The sequence below is a fragment of the Salminus brasiliensis genome, chromosome 6 (genome assembly GCF_030463535.1).
Source record: "Salminus brasiliensis chromosome 6, fSalBra1.hap2, whole genome shotgun sequence".
In the NCBI taxonomy this organism is placed as follows: domain Eukaryota; kingdom Metazoa; phylum Chordata; class Actinopteri; order Characiformes; family Bryconidae; genus Salminus; species Salminus brasiliensis.
This window is the reverse complement of record NC_132883.1, coordinates 21,069,435-21,092,990: the sequence shown is the minus strand read 5'-3', so window position 1 is coordinate 21,092,990 and position 23,556 is coordinate 21,069,435. Positions and strand designations below refer to the sequence as shown.

The 23,556-nt window shown below is 41.7% G+C and overlaps 2 protein-coding genes across 2 annotated transcripts in view; both read left to right on the top strand.

Annotated features, from left to right (window-relative positions):
* The window catches only part of gcn1 (GCN1 activator of EIF2AK4), a 35,577-nt gene extending 27,136 nt beyond the window's left edge, over window positions 1-8,441 (top strand). The window contains exons 50-58 of the mRNA XM_072681981.1: window positions 153-266; window positions 369-599; window positions 704-897; window positions 1,986-2,100; window positions 2,985-3,081; window positions 4,775-4,923; window positions 5,111-5,221; window positions 6,493-6,714; window positions 7,783-8,441. Of these exons, the coding sequence (XP_072538082.1) occupies window positions 153-266; window positions 369-599; window positions 704-897; window positions 1,986-2,100; window positions 2,985-3,081; window positions 4,775-4,923; window positions 5,111-5,221; window positions 6,493-6,714; window positions 7,783-7,908 (1,359 nt within the window). The 3' untranslated portion in view covers window positions 7,909-8,441. The remainder of the gene's footprint in view (window positions 1-152; window positions 267-368; window positions 600-703; window positions 898-1,985; window positions 2,101-2,984; window positions 3,082-4,774; window positions 4,924-5,110; window positions 5,222-6,492; window positions 6,715-7,782) is intronic.
* A 2,359-nt stretch (window positions 8,442-10,800) lies between these two features.
* On the top strand, window positions 10,801-23,544 carry rab35b (RAB35, member RAS oncogene family b). Its single transcript, XM_072681980.1, has 6 exons — window positions 10,801-11,197; window positions 16,405-16,455; window positions 16,573-16,696; window positions 20,327-20,451; window positions 20,887-21,011; window positions 21,369-23,544. Exons 1-6 carry the CDS (start codon window positions 11,146-11,148, stop codon window positions 21,495-21,497), a joined length of 606 nt encoding a protein of 201 aa, XP_072538081.1. The 5' UTR covers window positions 10,801-11,145; the 3' UTR covers window positions 21,498-23,544.
* The last annotated feature ends 12 nt before the right edge of the window (window positions 23,545-23,556 follow it).

Sequence of the window (23,556 nt, the reverse complement as noted above, 5' to 3'; positions counted from 1 at the left end):
CAATCAAAGCTTTAAAATCTGCAGTTGAGCTAGAGTAATCCTTAAGTTCTCTGTTTAATTAGGCATGTTGAAGGAGGCCAACACAAGGAACACTGGTATAGAATGTGAAGTAATATTTGCTAAGTGAGTAACCCTTCTTTGCTTGTGCGCAGAAATTGGACGCTGCTAGTCAGCTGGCTCTGATAGACGACTTGCACAGAGATATCCGCTCAGCTGCTGCCGAGGTCAAGGGTGAGCACCTGCCCGGCTTCTGTTTGCCCAAGAAGGTGAGTGCAACTGTACTGCATGTTTATTTTCTTTTTCTTTATGATTTTTCATACATCCACTCATTCTATCCTCTTTCTGCATACCTTCATCTCTGCTCGCAGGGAGTGACGTGTATTCTGCCCGTACTGAGAGAGGGCGTATTAACGGGTAGTCCAGAACAGAAGGAGGAAGCAGCACGTGCATTAGGTGGTGTCATCAAACTGACCTCTGCCGAGGCTCTCCGCCCCTCTGTAGTCCACATCACAGGACCCCTCATCCGTATCCTGGGTGACCGCTTCGCCTGGACTGTGAAGACTGCTCTGCTTGAGACTCTGACCCTTCTGCTTGCCAAGGTTTGGCTTTCTCCAATTTCTTTTACCTTCAACATGCTCGTGACTCTCAAAAGCTTTCGTTCTCTTTTGTATAACTACGCTTCCTCTTTGTTTCTCTTCCATAGGTGGGTATTGCTCTGAAGCCTTTCCTGCCACAGCTCCAGACCACATTCCTGAAGGCTCTACAGGACTCGAGCAGGGCGGTGAGGCTGAGGGCAGCCGAGGCTCTGGGCCAGCTGGTCTCCATTCACACTAAAGTAGACCCGCTCTTCACTGAGCAGCTTTCGGCCATACGAAACGCAGAGGACTCGGGTGTCAGGTGGGCTACAAGCTACGCAGTACTCATTCGTACCTTGCGGGGCGTTTTGCCAATGGTAGAGTCAAACAACTTCTTAAAAGGGAGTCTTGAATGTGCCATAGGACGGAAAACTGTATTTACTGCCAGGCTTTGCTAGATATTGGAAAATGCATGTCGTCGGGTTGCTGCGTGAATTAGGCCACTAGCCAGGGAAGGGATTGGTGAGAGATCACCCTGAGCTCCAGTCATCTGACCACTCTGACTACCTGCTGAAGTGCTGTGGTTTTATCTACCTGTAACGCAGATTGGTTTGGCAGTCCCCACCCTGCTATGTCTTTGTACAAGGAAGCTGTTACTGACCTCATATGATTATGATGTACATATGTTTTAATGGTTAAATACCAATGAAGGAGTTATTATTTTATTCAACAAGTTAACTGTTTGTTTTTAAGGTTGGGTATCACTGTTGACATGGTGAGCCATAACAGGTTGAGTGAGTTTTATAAAGCAGGATTGTTTGGTTTACATAATTGGAGGCTCCTTGTCATTCTTTTTGTAATATTAATATTGTCTTGTTGTTTATTACACCTAGGCTAATATTACATTTGTTTTTTTTTTTATCAATGTTTTAGGCAGCTGGATACTGCAATAGAAAGGCTAAGCATAAAGTTCATCAGTTTTTTTTATCTGATTTTATTTATTTATTGTTGTAAATGAGGTCTATTTATTATTATTATTATTACTTGATGGGAAGATAAGTGTTGATTATTAAATGTTTAGGCCATAGTCAGGGTTTTGAATCTGATGCGGACAGCAGCTACAGGAAGCCAGTGAAGAGAACGCAGCAGCGGAGTGACATGGCTGAAATTAGAAATGTTGAAAACAACCCATGCCGCTGCATTCTGGATAAGTTGCAGGGGCCTGAAAACCAGCCAATCAGATCAAAGCTCATCAACTGTTTCATGAGATCACCATAAGTTCGTTCTAGGGCACAATTGTAAGGTTAAAAATGAGCGTGTAAATCTGCATCTGGGCAATTTTTGGGACCTACCTAGACTTCAGCAAATATTTAAAATGTAACAGTATGAATGTTCTGCTATATTATTTAGGGAGACGATGCTTCAAGCCCTGAGGTTTGTCATTCAAGGCGCTGGGGCAAAGGTTGATCCCACCATCAAGAAAAACATCACTACCACGCTACTAGGAATGCTGGGGCATGATGAGGTATGACGGCCCACTGCAGGGTGTACATCACTTGTTTTTGACTTGCTGCATACTTTAAGGTGTCTGCTCACCATGCCATCCTCCTGTACACTCACTTGTATACAACTATACAAGTCTATAAATAGTTGAATGTCTTGTCTAGTGTTCAAGCACAACAAGATCTCTTCTTCTCAGCTCAGCTGCCATCAGTAAATTCAGCCACTTACACTTCACCCCTAATCTTGACTGTGCACTTTAATCCCAAAGCGGTGGTGTGAATGACAATAAAAAATTTTTAAAAAAAGGCCCTGGCCATCCTGTTTGTGTAGGTAGCCACAGACAGGATGTATATGTAAATTGTAAGTAGTAATAAGAACCAGTTTACTCAAACTTTTGTGTGAAGCTATTTTATGACTATTTTAAAGCATGGCAATTCGGAGATGGAGAGCAATGACAAATATTATGGTTCAGGACATGTCAATTAATGTCTTTATCATTTAATAAGTTAAAGGCAGTTCATTTGTTGCATTATTTAGCAAGTTTGTTTCTAACTCCTTTTTTTACTTTAATACAAACCTTGTATTCAGTGTTCATTACCGTCAAGCCTGTGGACTTGACATGTATTGTATGCCCATTTAGACATGTTTAAAATCTTGCTACTGTTGAAATGCAGGCTAATGTCTTAATGGTAATACAGTTTTTTTTTTGTTTTTTTTAGTTTCATTTATCATGGCTGATGAGCATCATTAAACTTGTAGTTGTGTAAAGAAATGATGATCTCTGTGAAAAGAGCTCTATGTTTATTATTAATTTCTTATTTTCAAATATTGTATGAAACCACCCAGGATGTGGTCTTGTAAGCGTGTCACCTTAGCTCTGGTGTGTGTTTGTGTGCGTACGGCTAGGATGCTACTCGAATGGCCTCTGCTGGGTGTGTTGGTGTGCTGTGTGCCTTCCTGTCTGAAGAGGAGTTGAGGACTGTGTTACAACAGCATGTACTGGGTAAGCACGCACAGCACTGTGTACCTGCGTTCTCTGTTGGAATAAAGTAAAGATATATAGCATGCAGTACACTTGAGGCTTATTTATTCATACTTAACTAAATTACATATCTTGAGATCTTGGGATTTGGTTTCTGATATTTTGCAAGGATGCAGGATTATATTTTGAGACTGACGTAAGGTTTCAGAACATGCATCCAAATACAAAATCTCACTGGTTTCATAATTAACCAGAATTTTAGATATGCTCGTTACAAGTATGTCCAGTAGGTGATGAGATGACTAATCCTCCAACCTGTGGTGCCTCTTGTGGCATAATGGCAACCTATCACATGTGTGGCATGGAGCCTATTTCTTATTGCCGGATAATTTAAACTTCCCTCACACTGATGATTTTTTGGGGGGCATTTTTGCACATTTATCAAACTAAAAAGATTCCTTGTGGAAAGCAATACATGTCCTCTGAAGTTGACTTAGATGCCTGACAGGAATTTCTGATGCATTAAACCAGCAGTATTACATTACATGCAGATTTTACATTAAATTTAGGTTTGTACTTTCCCAACAAAGCACCACACCAGTTCATTATACTTAACCCACAAATACAGTGTTTTATGAGCCATTCTGAACTAAGAGAAGAAACTGCCACGTTTCTTGAGTGGTGGAAATTTTCATTTTCTCATATTTGGATTTATTTCATGGTGTTTGAAAGGTGGGTGAAATGGTTCATGTAAATGCAGTGTTTGCAATCATATAGTTTTTAGACCATATAGAATTTTATGTAAAACATGTTGATTTCTGCAGATTCCACAGCTTGGTGATGGTCTGTGTTCTAAGTGGCAGAGTGGGCAGAGTTGTCAGAATGGCTTTCACTTACATTTGCATAGTTCAAATCTGTGAACTAAAGAATTTCACAGCAGCTGCTCCTGAATTTTAGTCTGAGCATGGTTTTGGTTTCTGGCTTTATCACCCCTGCTTTGATGCTTCTGAGGTTTCTTGTCTGTGGTAAAGGTGACATGCCGTTTTTCCAGTTAACACCCTGGGGTCAGGCTCTTTGGGGTCTTAATGAGATGATCATGACAAGCTTTGGTCCAAATACCTATTCCACAACACCCTTTTCAACCCTGTCTAAACAGCCCTGTTTAGGTTTGTGTTAACTGATACTTTTAAATGATAATGAGCCACTGCTCACATCACCCCAGTCTTATGTTACTCTGCTCAGCTGAGTTATCCTTTGCCTCTGCACTAGCCAGCTAAAAGTTACTTCATACTCTTTCATATCTCTCACCCTCTCTCTCCCAGGTGTGGTCTGCTGTACCTGCTAAATTGGCACTTTTATTTATTTATTTATTTATTTATTTATTTATTTTTAACTCATTAAAGTTCAGTAAAGTTTTAGTCTGTGGGTTGGTTGGCACTCCAGATAGCCAAATGTATCTGCACAAGTGCATGAACCATTGTTGGCCAAAACGTGCTAAAGAGAAGCTAATACCAATATAATAAATTAATTCTTGAGGATTCAGATTAGTTGTATTGTCGGAGCTATTTACAAATAGAAAATAAACAATACACAAGATCTTTATTGTTTTTACTGTTAAAGATTTTTTAATTTACCACCTTTAAAACACATACGCTTTACTACTGTTCCTATGTAGGACCTTTGCACTGATCCATGTTAAACCTTGCCCCCGCAGCGGACATTTCAGGAGTGGACTGGATGGTACGCCATGGCCGCAGCTTGGCTCTCGCTTTAGCAGTGAAGTCTGCTCCAGAACAGCTGTGTGCTCCAGAGTACAACTCCACCGTGCTGGAGGCCATCTTATCCAGCGCCACTGCAGACAGAGTAATTTTCTCCTACTTTACAATTCCCTGCTGTCCTGGGAACCATACTAACATGTAGTAACAATGCAGATTTGATGGTCATAAAGACACATCTGTACATGTTGGACATCAGTTAAATTTGTATATTCTTTTTTTCCCCCCCTCTGAATGCTTTCATGCTTACTTTCTCATGCTTACTTTCTCTGTAGATTCCTATAGCTTGCAGTGGCATCAGGGCGATGGGTTACCTCATGAGACACCAGCTCAGATCGGCCGGAGGAGAAGCAGTTTCACCTCGCATCATCAGTCAGTTTATCAAGGTTAGTGTTATATTAGCTACATGACACTTGCTAGAATCTGCGTTATCTTAGTTTTCACTCACCCCACTCCTTGTAGCGTTTGGATTGTCCAACAAGTACTATTTTATGCCAATGCTTGTGCGCTCCCAAGAGGTTTCAGGAAAATTCAGTCCCACTGTGTCTGTAACTCCGCCGACATCAATGATGAAATGGAGAGAATTTTTCCCTGGCTGCGTTCAGAAACCTTTGCTACTCCTCCTCCTCTCCTCCTCCTCCTTTCCTACTGATCGAGGAAAGGAGATGAGCAGGAGGAATGGAGAAAAGGAGCAGTAATTGGATAAACTAGCTTTCTGCGCACCTCTAGTACTGCCCAGCCAATCACTGCTGTTGCGCAGAGCAGAACATACATGACAATTCTGTCCATTTAACTGTGAATTCAATATATATAAATGAAATATATACAAAACAATTTATTTATTTATTTAAATCTCTATATATTTAAATCTATATAAAATATATTTTGAAATGGGGCCTTGACCATACAGTACTTGCGGTTGTGTCAACTGCATAAAGAACATTATAAGCTCAGTTCCAATATATAAGCCAGGTGACAAATAAGCAGGGGAGTGTGTTAGTTTATCTAAACTTTACATTTATATTACTGCTTTATTTCTAATTGTATTAGATAAGGATCCTAGTTAATATATGTTTAAACATGTCTTGCCTTCTCTATTGGGCATGCATTCAGTGATGTCACTCTAAAATCTTTGAAAGACTTCATGGGTAGGATACTTTCATGTATCCTCCGCTGGAAGCCGCTTCGAGAGGAAAATTTAAGCGGCTTCTTTAGTCTCCTCCGGTATGTGGACAGGCAGCAAGATGGCGCCACAATCAATTTCCGGGTCATAGAGAAGAGGAAATGGATCGGTAGGGGAAAAAGCAATAACTTGGGGTTTCTGGACGCCAATAGCGTTGAGTGGGGCAACCTTTTGAATGTTAACGGCCCCACTGGTCGCCATGCAAGGGCTAAGGCAGAAAAGCCTCAGTAGAAGCCAGTTGGAGCCTCAGTAGGCTCCACCCCCCTGCACGCTCGCTATCGACCCTCAAAGCAGGAGCCCCACTGATACAAACCCCACCCTGCTGCAAGGAGGGTGAAACAACCACAATTTACTTGTATGTGTGTGTGTGTGTGGGGGGGGGGGGGGGGGGGGTGTAAGTGTAGTTCAGTAAATGTACTTAATTCCTACACACTAGAAACTGCTAACCTCTTTCTGCTCTGCCTCCTCCTCCAGTGTCTGCAGAACCAGTCCAGTGATATCCGCCTGGTGACTGAGAGGGTATTATGGTGGGTGTTTAAGGAGGCAGACACTCCAGCTCTGGAGCCCTCTCTCAGTAAGCCCCTCATCAAAGCCTTGCTGGACAACACCAAAGATAAGAACACCAGCGTCCGCTCTCAGAGCGAGCACACCATTGTCAGTCTTCTCCGGCTCCGCCTGGGAGAGGAGGGCATGCAGGTCAGTTACACAGACGAACAAAGCCCCTTTCTCACTCAAAACCCTGGACATTAGTGGCAATGTTTTGGCTCTAAACATATGGAACACTTAAATAGTAATGCAGCGGGATGTAGTGTTTGTTTGCCATGAACATCCCAGGAAACACGATGTGATGTCCTCGGGCGTTTTGCGCAGAGACTGCCATGCATGCACATTAGCCCCTTTGGTAATTTTCTAGGAATTGTTTTAGGTCTTGTTTAGGCAAATTGGCAGGTCTGCCTTTATTCCATCTGTGGCTTTGTGTTCACACTGGATTCCTTCCTATTCGATTACTGTTAAATACCCATGGAAAAGTGCATGTGAAAAACGCTTGAGAGATGTATTGCTGGTGGTATCTACTATTAGATAATGCAGGACTCTCACCTCGAAACCATGTGGTCCTTTTACAACTGAAACTTCAACCTCAAAGTACTGCAAATGATTGATTCATCTTTTTTTAAATAAACACCCAGAAATGATGGTGCAGAACTGAATGGATCTGGTTCCCCTTAGTAATATTGATCTATGTGCTTCAAAAGACACTTCATGTAGTACTCCATACCTCACTACTAGCTCTTGGGAGAACCTTAAAGAAATCTTCTTAAGCAGACTTAAGGGTCGATTCTCCAGCCAGGCACACTACGCTACACCACACCAGTTAGAGATCTTAGGCAAGACTCCTAACACTACACTCCCCTGTGGAACATGACTGTGGAACAATGTAAGTTGCTTGGGTTAAGAGCATCAAGCAAATGCCAGAAATTTAAAACGTAAATAAAAACACTAGATCAAAAACAACAAACAACTGACTGTAACCTGTTGGTAAAAACCCATAGATTAGTGTTAAGGATAATTAGAATCATGTGATGAATGTTACGATGTACAACTAACCATTACTACCATTTTATTCACTTCTGTTTACATAGATAAGTCATGTTTTATAGGTTATAAAAACATATTTATACTTAAAACAAATTCATTTTAATCTCAAAAACACTGTTGAATTTCATTGATCTAAACCACCGATCTGCCGTTTGTGTTTTGTTCCAGGGTATCAGTGCCATTCTAGACTCAGCCAGTAATGAGCTGCTATCCGAATGTTACCGTCGGTCGCTGAAGAAAATCTCAGGCCTGCCCGACTCCAATGAAGAAATCGACGACACCATCCTCACGTGATCTGCCCAATCAGCTCACTTGTCTGAGATGCAGTTATGCTGTCCCTAATGTTCTCAAAGAACAGTCTGTTGTGATAAACAAAATTCTTGCATCTACCATGTAAAGAGTGATGCAGTAACACACACATGCACATGTTCACACCCCCCACCACCACCACCAAGGCTAACTTTGAATGAGCATGTCATTTATGAGAAGAGGAATCACCCCAGAAAATTACTGTACTCCGCATCTGACATAAACTGAAACTTTTGTTGGTAATTTTGTTTTTGTTCATTTTTCATTTTTTGCAAACGCAAAATAGGTTCTGATTAGTGCCAATTATTTTACGATAGCTTTCTTTTTCCCTTTTGAATTATGACATGACGAGCACCACTGTTTTCTTTAGTATTGTGATGCCCCCCCCACCCTTCCTCCTGTGTGTATGTGTGTGTTGAGAGGTGGGCAACCCAAAGGAGAAAACACTGGTTTTATAATCAGTGCTCTGTCCTTTAATGTTGGTTGTAAAAATAAAGTACAAAACTTGCTTTAATAAATTCTTTGACTTTAACAGTTCTGTTTTACACCATTACAGAATCGCAGACACTGTAACAAGGTTACGGATGTTGGAGGGTTTTGCATCTTAATGCTTTTACAAATTGTGATCTGCACCCAATAAATGTGCTTATTGCTCTCCTCTGATACAACCTTACTGAAGGGCTTCATATGTTATTTCATAAAGCTGGTGTATTGCAGCAGATATGACTGATATACACAAACAAGTATGTTAGAAAAAGGTTTTTCTACTTTCCTGAGATACAATAATTAAGCCTCAACTGCAGGAAAGAAATAGGCAGTAAATATGACTGAGTAGGTTTAGGTACAGTACAACATCTGGTATACATTAAACAATTAAATAAGTGTTGTCCTAAGCAGGTTATCTTGCAATATTGCACTGTTGGCACCATCCATCTATCGGTCCTTCAGTTTTTACAAGATGCCCAGTTCTCACTGTGGAAAAGCATTGCTTTTGGAGTGGTTTGTTGAAGAATAGGCAGTGTCATGTTTGGCCCATACATAGCAGTTTGAATTTTTGATGATTTTTGTCTAAATTGACAATTTTTCTGGCAAAGTCCGGACATGATTTCTGGCCTCCTTTCTATACTGGCCAGTTACACTGAGGCATTTAGCAGACACTTATTTAGGGTGACTTACAAAAGTGCTTGATGACTTACAAAAGAGCGCTGTTTAAATACCTTTTAGCTAAGACACTACTGAATACAAAGGCCAATACGGAGGCCACTACACTTTGCCCAAGTACTCTCTAAATAGATGGGTCTTCAGTTGGCATTTAAAGACCGTGAGTGACCCCAGGGGAAGTTCGTTCCACGACTTCTGCGCCAGCACAGAAAAAAGCCTGGACGCTTGTCCTTCGTGGATTTTAAAGGATGGCGGGTCAAGCAGAGCCGTGCTTTAAGCTTCAAGGGCTCTTGGTACTGATCGGCTTTTGACCACTGGCATTAAGTACGGAGGGGCTGGTCTGTTCTCGGCTTCGTAGGCCAGGGTCAGGGTTTTGAATCTGATGCGGGCAGCAGCTACAGGAAGCCAGTGAAGAGAGGGCATATGTTACATGGCCAGTTGTCTGCACAGCTTTTGATGCTGTCTTAGTCGCTGGACTCTGTGGCTTCTTTCTTTCTTTGGCCTTCGTTTTTATCAGCTTTCCTTCAGATTCACAGTCTGACTAATTGTACTTGGATTATGGGAGTATTTTATCCTAAAAGGTTTGGGGGGGGGGGGGGGGGTGATTAGTGATTAATGAATCACTATATACTACTAATCACAAAAGTACGGTCCGAATGCCCGGATGTGTTCTTGTTCCTCTCGTGTTATCGAGGCTGCGTTAGGACACGTGAGGACTTGGAAGGGCCAAATATCCCAGAATGCACTGCGCACCTAAAATGACCGTACAGCGTGCTCCCGTCCTCGGCAGTCTGTACTACATAGTGCACCAGTCCGACCTTGGCCTACTTTGTACTGAGAATCCCCCAGCGTGTTTAAACTGTTAGCTACAGACCCTTGTTACATAAAATGGCTTATAGGCCGAAAGAATGTGTATGGGCTTGACGGGGATTGACCAGCGGCTGATTACAGATTCCCTTCTCGTGAACGAATCATTCTTTCGGACCGGCTATTTTCAAAACTCTGTCCGATGGTTGTGTAGCAAGCTTGTCCTTTTGCTCATAACGGAATAAACTGAGAACCATCTAGCTACTCTACTCCAGTATCGTAAATACTACACAGCGACAGTCCTTGTGTTTGTCTTCTATTCGACTAACTGAAACAGACAGTTTTCGGTGAACTGATCGAACCGAGTCAACTAGTCGTGAACGAATCTTTCTTTTGAATCGTGTTTTTTTTTTCGATAAGTCGAATAGAATCACTCGATTCTACTGAATCGAGTTTTTTTTTTAGTTAACATCGCACATTCTTATGCTATTGTCTGAATGCGATAATGCAACAATAATATTTAATATTTTTATAAGTATGTATTCATTGGGTATTATAATGTCAGATATTTAATGACTGTATACAGTATCAGTGTCCTTTCTCTGCTGTGTGTGTTGTGATGTGTGAGCCCGCGCTAAGCTAGCTAGCTAAGTGAAACACGTTGGTGACTCGCTTAGTTAGCTAGCAGCAAACGTAGCGAGCAGACCAGTCGTTGAATCGAAAATCATACATCATATAGTATATTATACATTTCATTTTCATTTCGGCCCACACATACACTCACTGAAACAAACCCGATTCGTAGACGTTTTATTAATTGAAGCGGGACCCTGCCTAAAGAATCGGTTCGGGGTACTGATTCAAACTTTACTCTCGCTACCGTTACGTGAAACGTGGTTCGCGCCTGCGCACTGAGTGAGCGGCCGGCGCAGGGCTGGGCGCTCTTAGCAGCTAAGCTAAAGCTAAGTGGCCGAGACAAGGAAGCGGAGTTTCCGCCTGTGGAGGGACTGCAAGGGAGAGGAGTGCTGACACCGCGAAACCCCGAGGAGAGGAAAGAGAAAAAAAAGAGCAAGGCAGTCGCCGGCTTTTGGAAAGAATTGGGGCCCGTCGGACAAAACGACCTCTTCTTGTTCTCGGGCGGGCGGACCGTCTGGCAGCTTCACGGAGCGAGAGAAGGGGTTCGGCGGATGAGCCGGAGCGAAGGAGGCGGGCACAGCGTTAGCGTAGGAGCGGGGCTTCAGCCAAACCACCGGCATGGCCAGGGACTACGATTACCTCTTTAAGCTGCTGATCATCGGGGACAGCGGTAAGCGATGCCGCGGACGCGCCACGGGAAGCAGGCCTTGCGCTGCGATTGCGATTTTCGGGGTCGAGTAACAAAATACGAGCATAACAAGGGCATTGAGACCCCCCGTGTCCGCGTTGACCAAGACGTGGCTCGGTCATTGTTGCTTTTTCATTTGTTTTGCTTTCAGCCGAGGAAAGCTGAAGGGGCTTGATTCAGGGTTGGGCACATCTAGGTGCTAGCTAGCAGTCAGGCCGGATATGGTCGCTAGAGCTAGCTATAGCTCCTTTCTGTCAGTATTCGCTACGGCTGTGAATGGTTTGTTGGCAGCAGTATGCATTTAAATGTAAAAAAGAAAATATATATGAAATGTTTTTAAAGCTGAAATCTCTGCGTGTAATTCTCCCGAGACTGTACAACACGGCTCATCTGCGCCGTAACATCACCGCAGCCGTCAACCCAAACATAACAGCTAGCTAGCTAACGTGGCTAACAGCTAGCTGTGTGTTTCTCCACAACTGGGATTTATGCCTTGCTTCTTGAAAGTGAAAGGCTGTTGTTTCTGCTTATTTAGGCAAAAATGAATGAGGTTGACGTGCTTTTAAATATTGCTAGAGAAATTGTTGGTCTGGGAATGTTTTATGGATTAGGAAAAAAAAAAAACAAAATATGGATATTTAAGATGATCCTTTAAGAATTTCTGAAGGTCCACTGTTATATTTTTTTATGAGGGGTTGCAGGACTGGCACAGGCAAATATCACCCTGTGCATGGGTGTGTGTGTGTATATATGGGGTGTGTTTACATGCGTACATAATCACACCTTGGGTTTTTTGCACAATAGTGAAGCTGCAAGTCAGTGGATTGTGTATATGTGTGTGGTGTCTCTATCCCAGCCCCATTCATGCTTACACCTTCTGCAAGGACACGCCTGCATGTCAACAGGACCAAGCATATATACTGTAATGTCATATTTTGTATAGATGTTAACCCCCGTGACTGAGGCTGTGGTTTCTGTGGCTGAGACTTCAGCAGCTGCGAGGTTCAAGTGCAAGGTTGGGTTTAGGTACGAAGACACAGCTGTCCATCGTCAAGCTTGTCCAGCCCTGACCAGTGGGCCTGCGGTACTGTGGCCCTTCATACGCCGCATCTGGCACCAGCCCATCCACAGGCTGTGTCCACAATAGCAGGGAGCCGCCCTCCACACACCCTCCTTTGGTAATACACAGGCCTCAGTGTTCCCGAGCTGCTGCATGCCCACTGTGGCCCATTATTTAGGCCATAGATGCGCTCCAGCCTAATGAAAGTGCGCTAATAGTATGGTTCTGTGGTATAGAACTGAGACTTGGCCTGGTCCCAGTTAAAACGGGGACGGTTTTGACAGTTGGTGCTTGCCTCAGTAACTGGCACGGCTTTAGTCCCTAAGTGTCGTTAGTGTTGGGTTCATTGGTACCTGCCGCCTGATTGTTCTGCTACAGCTGTGTTTAGTGGTGGGCAGTGTATGGTATAGTGGATGATGGATAAAGTGCATCAGTCAGTGGTAGCTTTTCTGTCAGTAATCCTGGCCAAAGGCATGCTTTATAAGCATAAAGTTGCAAATATAGCCCTGCACTGTTACAAGCACAGGTCTTTCAACCATTACTCTGCCTTGTGACTGTGATTTCCATGAGTTTTGAGTTTCACTAGTCTGTTCATCAGTACACATTGAAATCGTTACATGTCACCAGCCAAATTAAAACCACCTACCAACAAGAAGATAATTGCATGATGGCCTATTATGCGGTTATCATAGTTATTGTGTGGGTGGGGGTGGGGGGACAAAATATTTACAGCACATTGGGTCTGATTTAGCTTTTTACCGAACCTCAGAATATGTCATGTTGTGTATTATGGAGATATCTTTAAGTTTTGCGAGATTACATTTCTCTAATTCCCATATTAGCCATCCTCTAGCTGCACTACGCACTACGCACTACCCTCAGCTAAAGTCTGTGAAGCTGAAGTGGTTGTTGCTCTGCAAGTCCAAACAAGTAGACTGGTCTGCATCTGTCATCTTAAGCAGTCTGTCTCGCAGTGAGTGAACACTTGTTTCTCTTAGCAACACTTGAAGTTGGCTCGGAAGATACCACATAAGCCATATGTGTAGACAGGAATTCCCCTGAATCTGTTTTGCACCGTCGTCCTCCTTTTGCGCTGATGTTCAGTAGGGCAGTCTCAACATGCCGTCTCAAAGTAAAGAGCAGAGTGAGTTATCTTATGAGCTAAGAGCATCAGTTGTCAGCGGAGGTGATGTTGGTTGTACCTCAGTTGTACCTCTGTTCTCATACCCCCCCCCCCCCCCACCTCCTCCTCAGTCTCCAGTGCTTGCCTTGCATGTCTGTTGGTCCTGACACGGCCTGGAGAAAGTGCCTTGGACAAGGGTTTGTTTTCGTTCCGCTGCCTTTCATTCGGGACTCAGCCCAAGCGGGACATCTACACCGAGTTACACTTGTCGAACAACTTACCAGGCTCTCTGACTAAGACAGCTGCTTAGGTCTCCTGATATCACCTGAACCACTTACCATCTCCCAGCGAGGACCTCAGTAATCGGTCTTCTTTGATTGGATTGTGTTTGTTTATTTATTTATTGTCCCCCATGAAATGACAACAAAGGGAACTCTGGCCATAAAATCAAATGAACACAATGCATGACTTACTCCAGATGTCTGTAAATCTGAAAGAAACGTGTGTTTCTTTACGGTGGGAGAAGCTAGGTTAATGTTGTTGGATTGATTGTCTGGACTCTTGGTTTGTGCTCTGGGTTGCTGCGTTGGTAGTTAAAAAGGATAAACTAACATGAAGACCAGTCAGCATTGCGCTCAGCCAGTTCAACAATTTGCAGTGTCCTGAAAAAAAAAAGAAACCACTGGTGTAGGAAAGCAATGTAGGTAGCAGCAATTTGACAGGATTGTGTCCACTCATACTTGTGTCCACATTGTGATGATATGCGTCCACTTTCAGCTTTCAGCGCGTTTGGCTGCGCCAGGTTTCCTGACTTGCTGCATGTAGCTGTTTCTGTATAGGGGACCTTATTTTTAGGATGTTTATATTGTATTCTACTCTAATACTGGAAATCCAGATTCTGCCGTGGCTAGACGCGATTCAGCGGCCATACTCACTTGCATATAGTTGAACTCTGCTGAACTTTTCACCGTACGGCGATGCTGCTCTAGAGGCGGCGCCACTAATCATGCACCGCTCTCGCCATTAAAATTAATAGGATGTGGTGAAGCGCATTGGCAATTGGGCATGTACTGTGAGTGCTGGAAGGAATGGGGGAGGAGAAAAAAAAAAAAACCTCAGCGACTTTACCCACCTCCCCAGGGCAGGGTTAAAGGCATCATACATTGTTTAAAGAGGACTTGAGGCACGTATCCATCAGTGATCCAATGCTATGATATGATAAAGCGATGATTGAATAAGAGCCTGTCTGTCTTCTACTGGACAGTGTACTCATGTGACCACGCGTACAAACATACTTATTAGTATGATTATTTTTATATTTTTTCAATTAAATTTTTTATTACAGGTGTTCTCTCTCATAAACTCATGCAATCATAATGGGTCTATAGGTGGGGTTCATTGTAACAAACTGAGGGGCTAGTTGTTAAATTATGTAAAAAATAAATTCAATACTTTACCTAAATTAAGTTTTTAAATATTTGCAGCAGAAGAAATGATTAGTGAAATGCAAATATTTTTATGTGATGTATTAAAGCCACCAAGATGCTGTTTAAAGCAAGTTTAATATTGAGGGAATTCTCACACACCTCTGTAATGAAAATGTGGAATAATATCTGTCTGATTACTGTCAATATTTACATATGATGATTTAAGTAGTTGACCAAAAAAAAAATCATCTTCTGTTAAACCTGTCTACATCTACATAACATACATGACCTCGAATCATGATCACGATTAATTCAATATTTTTACCTTGAGAACAGAACAATTATTTTATTGATGAAGGACTCAGCGGTTTTCTTTGGTACAAGTTAACTTGGCTCGGTTGCTGTAGTGTGTTCTTAAGGAGACAATACATGAACACACATATTTATATATTTATTACCATTCTGTCGGTTTCATGCTTCTTCACAGTATTTTTATTTGTTTATTCCATTTGAGTAACGAGACTTTATATAGGTTTATGCCTCTTTTTCTATTTTCATCAGTAGAAAGAATGTACAATTTTAATTTCGTCATGTATAAAATGAAGGCTTTGAGTACTGTAAGGTTTACCTTGCCCCACAAAATAATATTCGAAGGAATCGGTTGATGTGAAACAGTTGCAGAAACCATTCAAAACATTATTTTTTTAAGTATTGTAACAGTTGTTGATCAGCCCTTCCCTTGTTTTTCCTAGTAGTGGGCAGCATGGGGCAAAAAGCATGTAATATTTATTTAAAATCGACATTTCATTATAGGCTTTGTAACAGTGGCTTATTTTACTACTATTACACATATTTAGCAAAGTTTATGAACACTAACCGCACTGAACACTAAACATGCTTAAAGTGCAGTCTCTCAACATTACCGTAGCGTGTTCAGAAAGTGTTTGGCACCCCGTCCACGAGTTTTTGTGTGCTGGGAGAGGCAGGGAGAGGGAGAGAGGTATTGATATGTAAGTTAGTAAATCTGTTTGTGTGTGACTGGGCTGTAGCTGAGTAGCAGTCACGGTTTCCTTTATATCAGGTGGGCCTTAAACAGCCCAGGGTCCAGCCTTTGGGGAGTGCCTGTGTGCTGGCAACACCGCTTGTGCTATCTGTGATGCGTCTGAATTACACATTGCTGTAAGACGCGTAATAATATGCAAAGTAGACAAATACAATAACTGGCGTGGGCAAGATTATGTCGCTATAAGGTCCTGAAGGTCTGGTTTGATTCGTTTTCAATGAATTGCCCAGCCCTAAAATGACACACTTTTCAGTCAGCTGGATGAAGAAAATGCACTGCTTGTCAAGAGGCACACAAAATAGATATACAAAATAGAAATATATAATGATGTATTTAATTAGTCTAAAACTGAAAAGCACGATCCTGCTAAGTGTATCTCAGTACACTGGTAGATTAAGTTTCCACATATTCAGCCAGTACACAATGTGACCTGTTGCTCAGATGTTGTTTGCTGTCTGTCTTTTTGTGTGTGTTCATTTAGATTTAAAACTTGTCTCTCTCTTCCCTTTGGCACAGGTGTGGGGAAGAGCAGTCTTCTTCTGCGGTTTGCAGACAACACATTTTCAGGTAAGCTGTTGCTTGCTTTTATTACATTCAAAGGACTGTAGGGGGTGTAGAGTTTATGTTAATGGTGGTTCATTGTGAAAATTCAGATCTGACCTCTCTACACGTGCTGTGTCGCAGGTAGCTATATTACCACTATAGGAGTCGACTTCAAGATTCGAACAGTAGAGATCAATGGAGAGAAGGTGAAGCTACAGATCTGGGATACAGCAGGCCAGGAGCGCTTCCGAACCATCACCTCCACGTGAGTAACAACTGATGCTTCCTATGTTTGCTGGGCCTTAAAATGTACGCATGATCCAGAGCTGATCTTCTGGTATGAGTTACTTTGTGTGAGTTTAATTCTGCTCTTTTGGCAGAGAAGGGCATCATTTTAGTGATTAGTTTGCTTGAGTATTGCCAAATCTTAAAGTAAGACTTTGCAGCACTGCTCTTGGAAATGTGGAGAGAACATCTAAGCTGGCCCCCCATGAGGAAACCCAGTAAACATGTATTATCCTGCTATTGACTGTCAACAGTGAGAAGGATGTAATTATGAGGATTAAATTGCTTGTCTGGTGTATTTGCCAGAAAGCAAAATGAAGTTGTAGGGTAAGGTGTTCTCTTACTTAAGGTTTAAAATATGAGCCAGATCCATGAATGCTCTAAACATGAGTGCATGTTACTTTTTATTTAATTTATTTAATTTAGTTTTTTGCTAATTTGACAAAGTAATGGTAAATTTAACTTGGTGAGACCCATAGGAAGTTTGATTACTGCATGAGTCACTTGCTCAGCTGGCTTAACAGATGTTGCCATGTGGCCGACCGATTGTGTTTCCTGTCTGAACTGTGAAGCCTTTAGTTGGACAGATAACAGGATGATTAGGTTATAGCAGAACTGTTTTATAATTTTCTTTTTACTTTTTGAACACTAACAGCAATATTTGTATGTATTTTAAAATATTTTTTAATGGCATTAATGTGGAGTTGCCCCCCCCCCCTTATTTTTTTTCCCCCCAAGCTACATAATAGCTTCCACTTATGTGGAAAGAGTGGTCCAAACTCGCCCAACCATCTTGTGGTGTTTTGTTTGTTTGTTTGTTTGTTTGTTTGTTTTATGGACCTTGCTTTGTTGGAAAATTATATTTTTATAGATAGATCATTTGATTGATTTTATATATTTATTATTTGATAAGGACAGAAAGGTCAGATTTTGCTCGGACAAGTCTTGTCTTATACAATTATAATGTTTAAATGTATGTACTGTATTATAAAATACACAAACATGCTGCAGTAACATTAGAATGTAAAGTCATAGTGCCTTGGGAAAAATAATTAATATCGTGTATGAATTCCATGAGCTTGGAGGACTGCATTCATATGTCTTGGCAATGACTTCAGGCTGTTCATGTTGCCATCCACTCTGCAGAGCTCTCACTCATCCCCATACTGGATGTAACCCTAAACCATGTTTTTTTGGGGGTGAATCTTGGATCCAAGTGGGTTCCAACAGGTCTTCTGCACTATTTGCAATTGGGCGATTGGGATGCAGTTCAATGGATGATTCATCAGAAAAATCAACGACAATGCTTTTTGTTTTTTTCTTCTTTCCCCTCCTGTTTAATTCTGGTTTCTGAGCACTAATTCGGCCATAGAGACCACTGCGTGAAAGAATTCGACAAACTGTTCCTGTAGATACAGAAAAAGGGCTGACCCTGGACTGTCAAAGCAACAAACGGTCCTCACGAACCTGTTGTCTTAAGAGGTCTGCCTGACCTGGGCTCGTCATAAGCGTCACTAGTTTAAAATCTTTTTCTTATCCTCTCCAATTAACGCTTGGATACATTAAAGATGTCTGCAGCAGGCTTGGTTCGTTTGAGCCATTTGATGAAAAGTAAAATACACAGCGGAGGTAAAAAGGATGCCCGGAGATTGGTTGGCATAATTGTAATGCAAGACCAATAATAATTTTACCAGTCAGCTGCGAACAGTCAAAAGCGTTCAAGAAATGCAGCATATATAAATGCAGGGCCAAACTCCTAGTAAGCAGATGCTGATTCAGCCTTAACTTCCTTTATGCAGAAGCCAATAATTAGCCAATATCTTTCCAAAGTCAGACTCCTCGGAAACTCGTGTGTGCAGTGTTGTGGAAATCCAGTGGGAGGCGGTTGCGCTGGGCTTTCAGCAAGGTTCGACTGCTTGCTAATTGAGTTCTTCAGGGATCTTTTGAAGCCTCTCATTAGTCTTGCTCTGCTTTTGCCCTTGCCGGACTGAGAATGAAACCACTCCATCAGAGCTCTGCTAAACTTCACCAGCTCTTTCTTTCTTTCTTTTCTTTTTTTTTTTAATTTTTTTAAAGATAGTAGATCTTTACTAAGCAACAAGCTTTTTTTCCCCCCAACAGATGTGACCTGAGCTGAAAGCCTGGATTTTTGTTAAGCGGAAAATCTGTAGGACCGAGTGTAATGTTCTGGTTGATGATTGTGTGAATGTCATTGGTTCTGTACATGACTTTAGTAAATCTGACCAAAGTCCAGTTTAAAGCAAGTGAGTGTGATTGCCCAAGGGCATAAGCTATGCAGTAGCGATCACTAATGAGAGTGCAAAGAGCCTGCCTCTGTGAGTGAGAAATAGAGATGGAATATTGGTAATCGATGGGTAGAAAATTCAGATATTGGAGGGGAAATGGACAAATCTAATTTTGTGTCAAATTTTAACAGTGGGAGATGACACTAGCAAGACATTGTCTCATGGACTGTATTAAGTGGCCGATGGTGTATTGTTATAGAGGTTAACTCCTCCACAGTTATACGTCGATTGCTCTGAACCTCTTGCCGGAGTCGGAGTTTCACTCTGGCATGAAGTGGCCCGGGGGGGGAGCACCACCACTGCGTTCAATGCATGTGTGAGGTCTTGTTTTCGGTACACCTTCTTTTTTTTCTTTTTTTTTTTTTTTACACTTCGTAGAAAGTTAAAGTAGTGGATTTTCCAGCGAAACTGTCTCTCAGGTTAGCTGGAAGAGTGCGATAAAACATCCAGCGAGTGTCAGTTTGCAGATGTTAAAGCCTTGTTGATGAGAGAGGTCAGCGGAGAACAGCCAGACCGGTTTGAGCTGAAAGGCTATCGTAACTCCTATAACCACGCCGTACAATAGTGGTGAGCAGAAGAGCATCTCAGAATGCACAACACGTCCAGGAGCAGAAGACCACGTCAATCCACTTCTGTCAACAATCCATACTGGTGGAGGTGGTTGTGATGATGGTGTGGGGAATGTTTTCAACATCTTGAGTAGCTTCGTTAATGTAATGTAATGCTCCTTATAAAGTGTACTGAGTGTATGTTAGGTCTGTGTTTATCAGCCAATGCTCAAGTATCAATATTTGCATCGTAACATCTCTAGCAAGAAAAATGTGTACCACAGCATTATTTTACAATTCTGGCAGTTTCATGGTATATCATGATATTTTTCACTTATTTTATTACTTATTTATTGGCATGGCGGGGACTTTATGTAGATTTGCGGCTTATTCCTCTGTCAAGTGCATAGAATATAAAAACATTTAACATTTCATCATGTATATAATGAAGGCTTTAAGCACTGTAAGGTTTGCGGTGACTATGTATGAAGAAATCGGTCTGCATGAAGAGCTGCAGAGTGTAAACAGTGTTTATTGTGCAAATGCAGAACTTCTAACTTTGAAGGTTAACAGCGGCTTATTTACTACAAATACACACATTTGACAACTGAAGCACATATCAGGTAGTTTAAAACACATCTGGTGAAGGTTCAACTTTAGAAAAGTGAGAGAACGGTAGTTCGGTAAGGTTAATCATCATGACCCTGCTGATTCTTCATTCCTTCTTTCTCACCTACTCTCCTTCTCATTTACCAGGTATTACAGAGGAACCCACGGGGTCATAGTAGTATATGATGTCACCAGTGCCGAATCTTTCGTCAACGTCAAACGATGGCTGCATGAAATTAATCAGAACTGCGATGACGTATGTCGAATATTAGGTGAGGTCAACTCTGCTGTCTCTCTGTGTCGTAAGTCAAGGGTGTGCTTAGTAATAGTCAATGGCCTCAGTCCAGAAGCCTCATTCTTTTTTTTTTATTCATTTTACTGTACATGAACCTCTTTATAATGGTCTGATTTAGAGGCATACAAATGCTTGGGAATCGGTCTGGATAAGAATGTTCATGTTGATTATAATGATATGCAGTAAGGTATGTCCTCAGTTTTTGGTCAGAATATAGTAATAGGGTCATTTCAAACATAGCAAAAAAAATAGTTTTTTTGCAATTTGCAATTGGAACAATTGAGAAGAGTAAAATGATCAAATTGTTTTAGGTCAGATATTTACACTGTGTATATATTTATATTTACACCATACTTTCTGAAGTGCTGTAATCTTACATGCTTTCTGTGTCCTCACGTGCTCCTCTCTCTAGTGGGTAATAAGAACGACGATCCCAATTCTAAAGTAGTGGAGACGAACGACGCACAGAAGTTTGCAGAGCAGATGGGCATCCGCCTGTTCGAGACGAGTGCGAAAGAGAACATTAACGTGGAGGAGGTGAGTGCTGCAGCTTTAGGGGATGCGACACGGTGTAGCAGCAATGTATTGTGTTCCAGGCTCCAGGTTTGATGGATTGGATCCCTGTTTTTGTCCCTTCAGTGTAAAGCAGGGGTAATGGGTAAGATCAGAGAGCCCCCCCCCTCCTTTTTTTCTTTTTCTTTTCATGGCTGTCCATATAGGTCAGCTATATGACCATGTAGCCATCAAAATATGACCGTTTAACTAAGCTACTGTTGTCAACAAACACTTATTCAGTTCTACAATAATATAATGTACACGTCTTGCACTTTGAGCATTGCGAGAGAGGCAGAATAGTGACCCTGTATGTGTGTGCTCTCCTTTTGTGTCCCACAGATGTTTAACTGCATTACGGAGCTGGTGTTGAGGGCAAAGAAAGAATCCGTGGCCAAACAGCAGCAGCAGCAACAGAACGACGTGGTCAAGCTCAGCAAGAACAGCAAACGGAAGAAAAAGTGCTGCTAGTGGGTTAAAAAAAAAGAAAAAAAAATAATGAAAAAAGAAAAACAAAGAAATGAAAAAAAGAAACAAAACCAACAAATCGACGGCAGCCTTCACTGCAAAATCCGTACAGAAAAGGACTACGATCAAGTAAATTAAGACCAGAGAAAGATTAATAAAGAAACAGTAACGGTGAAATGGAAAGACGTCCCTTTTGGACGAATACAAATCATAAAGACTTTTTAAAGGAAAAAAAATGTACAGATTTTATTAGAATTAAGGAGTTTTATGTGGAATTCATCAGATGTGGTATTTAATAAAAGATCCTCCTTCTTTCTCGAAGGACCTGCAAGCTGACATGGCCACCACAACGTGCAGATTTATATATGCATTACGAGTTCCTCTTCCAGTGACGTCTGTTTCCTTGCTTTTTTTTGTTTGTTTTTTTTTTTTTCTTCTCCCCCTTCTTTGATTTTTTTGGTTTGATGGGATAGATTTATTTTTGTCTAGAATGGAGTGATGAGAAGTGCAGACCTTTTTTTTGTTTGTTTGTTTTTGTTTTTCTTCTTCCTCGTCGTACGTTCTGTGACTGCCAACAACTCATGAGATGATTCATCTTCATCTTCATAAATACTCTTCAGGAATTTAAAAGAAAAAAAAAATAAAATCAGATTGGAATCAACTGATGGATCCATCAAACTGAACTGGTGGCCCTTTTTTTATGTTTTGTTTTTGCCAAGCTTTCCCCCCCCTCCTCTCCTCTGTGGTCTCGGTGATAGAACAGCTACCAGGCTCTTGTAGGGCTGCAGCCTCCAGCTACAGCCCTCCTGCTGACATTTCACGGAAGTCTTACATACTCCAGGCCTCCTTTTTTATTTTCTTTCCTTACGTTTGCCAGGAAAAAGAAAACGGCCGTGATGTGGAACGGCTCTTCAGCAATGTTGCTGTAGAAGGACCCCCTCCACCCCTACTTCACTCGCTAGTCAACCGTTGCCATGGTGATTGTCCTTAAGACGGCTGAAATTGGACTTGTGGGATTTGCATACGGCCCGGGTCTGGATATCCAGGGTTATGAGCAGCATCTGTATCGCCGGACACCTTTCCGGCTACTCGGTGTTCTAGCTCTTGCTGGTCTTTTTATCCAGGTTTTCGTGATTATTCCTGTTCTTGCAGCACGGAAAGGCATGATCTTATGTATAGTTACACACCAGCCCTTATTAGGCACTGTCCTGCCCTGTTGACCCCAATGTTGAGGGAGGAACGAACTGATGGGTGTCTGTTATTGAACCAAAAGATACAAGGAAGGAGGTGTGTGTGTGGGGGGGGGGCGCATCATCAGTATTGATAGTGTTTACATACAACTGCACATGAATAGATCTCTAAAGTGAAGTGTAAAAAAGAAAAATGTGTAAAGAAAAGGGGGTCTTGCACCTTCCAGGGTGGAACTATATGCCAAGGGAATTGCATTTCTATTATTATTTTTTATTATTATTTTTTTATTATTATTTAGCCTAAACACCCCAAGTAATGCAGCCCCGTAATCATCTGTGGGTATTCATGTATTCATGGCTAAACATCTCTTAGCCCCTTCCCACACCTTCCTAGGTAGGCATCTACTTTTGCTGAACACTTGCATCTTAACCAGCCTGCTCTCGAGCACCACCATGCTTACTGAAGGTTGGAACTGGGCACCTTCATTGTCAGTCATCGTCGGGCAGTAACGCATTTATCTTCCTGACCATGTAGTGACCCAACTTCAACCAAGTAAAGGAGTCATGGCAACAAGTTTGTTTGTTTGTTTTTTGTGTTTTTTTTTTAATGATGTATATGTATATATAAATATATTTGTATTATGTATTTAATATATATATATATATATTACATACATACCTGCACATGACCATGCAGACTTGCATGCATTTGTGCTATGGGTTGAAACACATTTTCAGCTGTGGTTATGCTGTACACTGGAGTAAAGAGATGTATCATGGACCCCCCACCCCTCCTCTCCTCTCCTTATGAATTGAATCGATAATAAATATTTTAAACAGATTAACATTTGACACAATAACACTCGTCTACG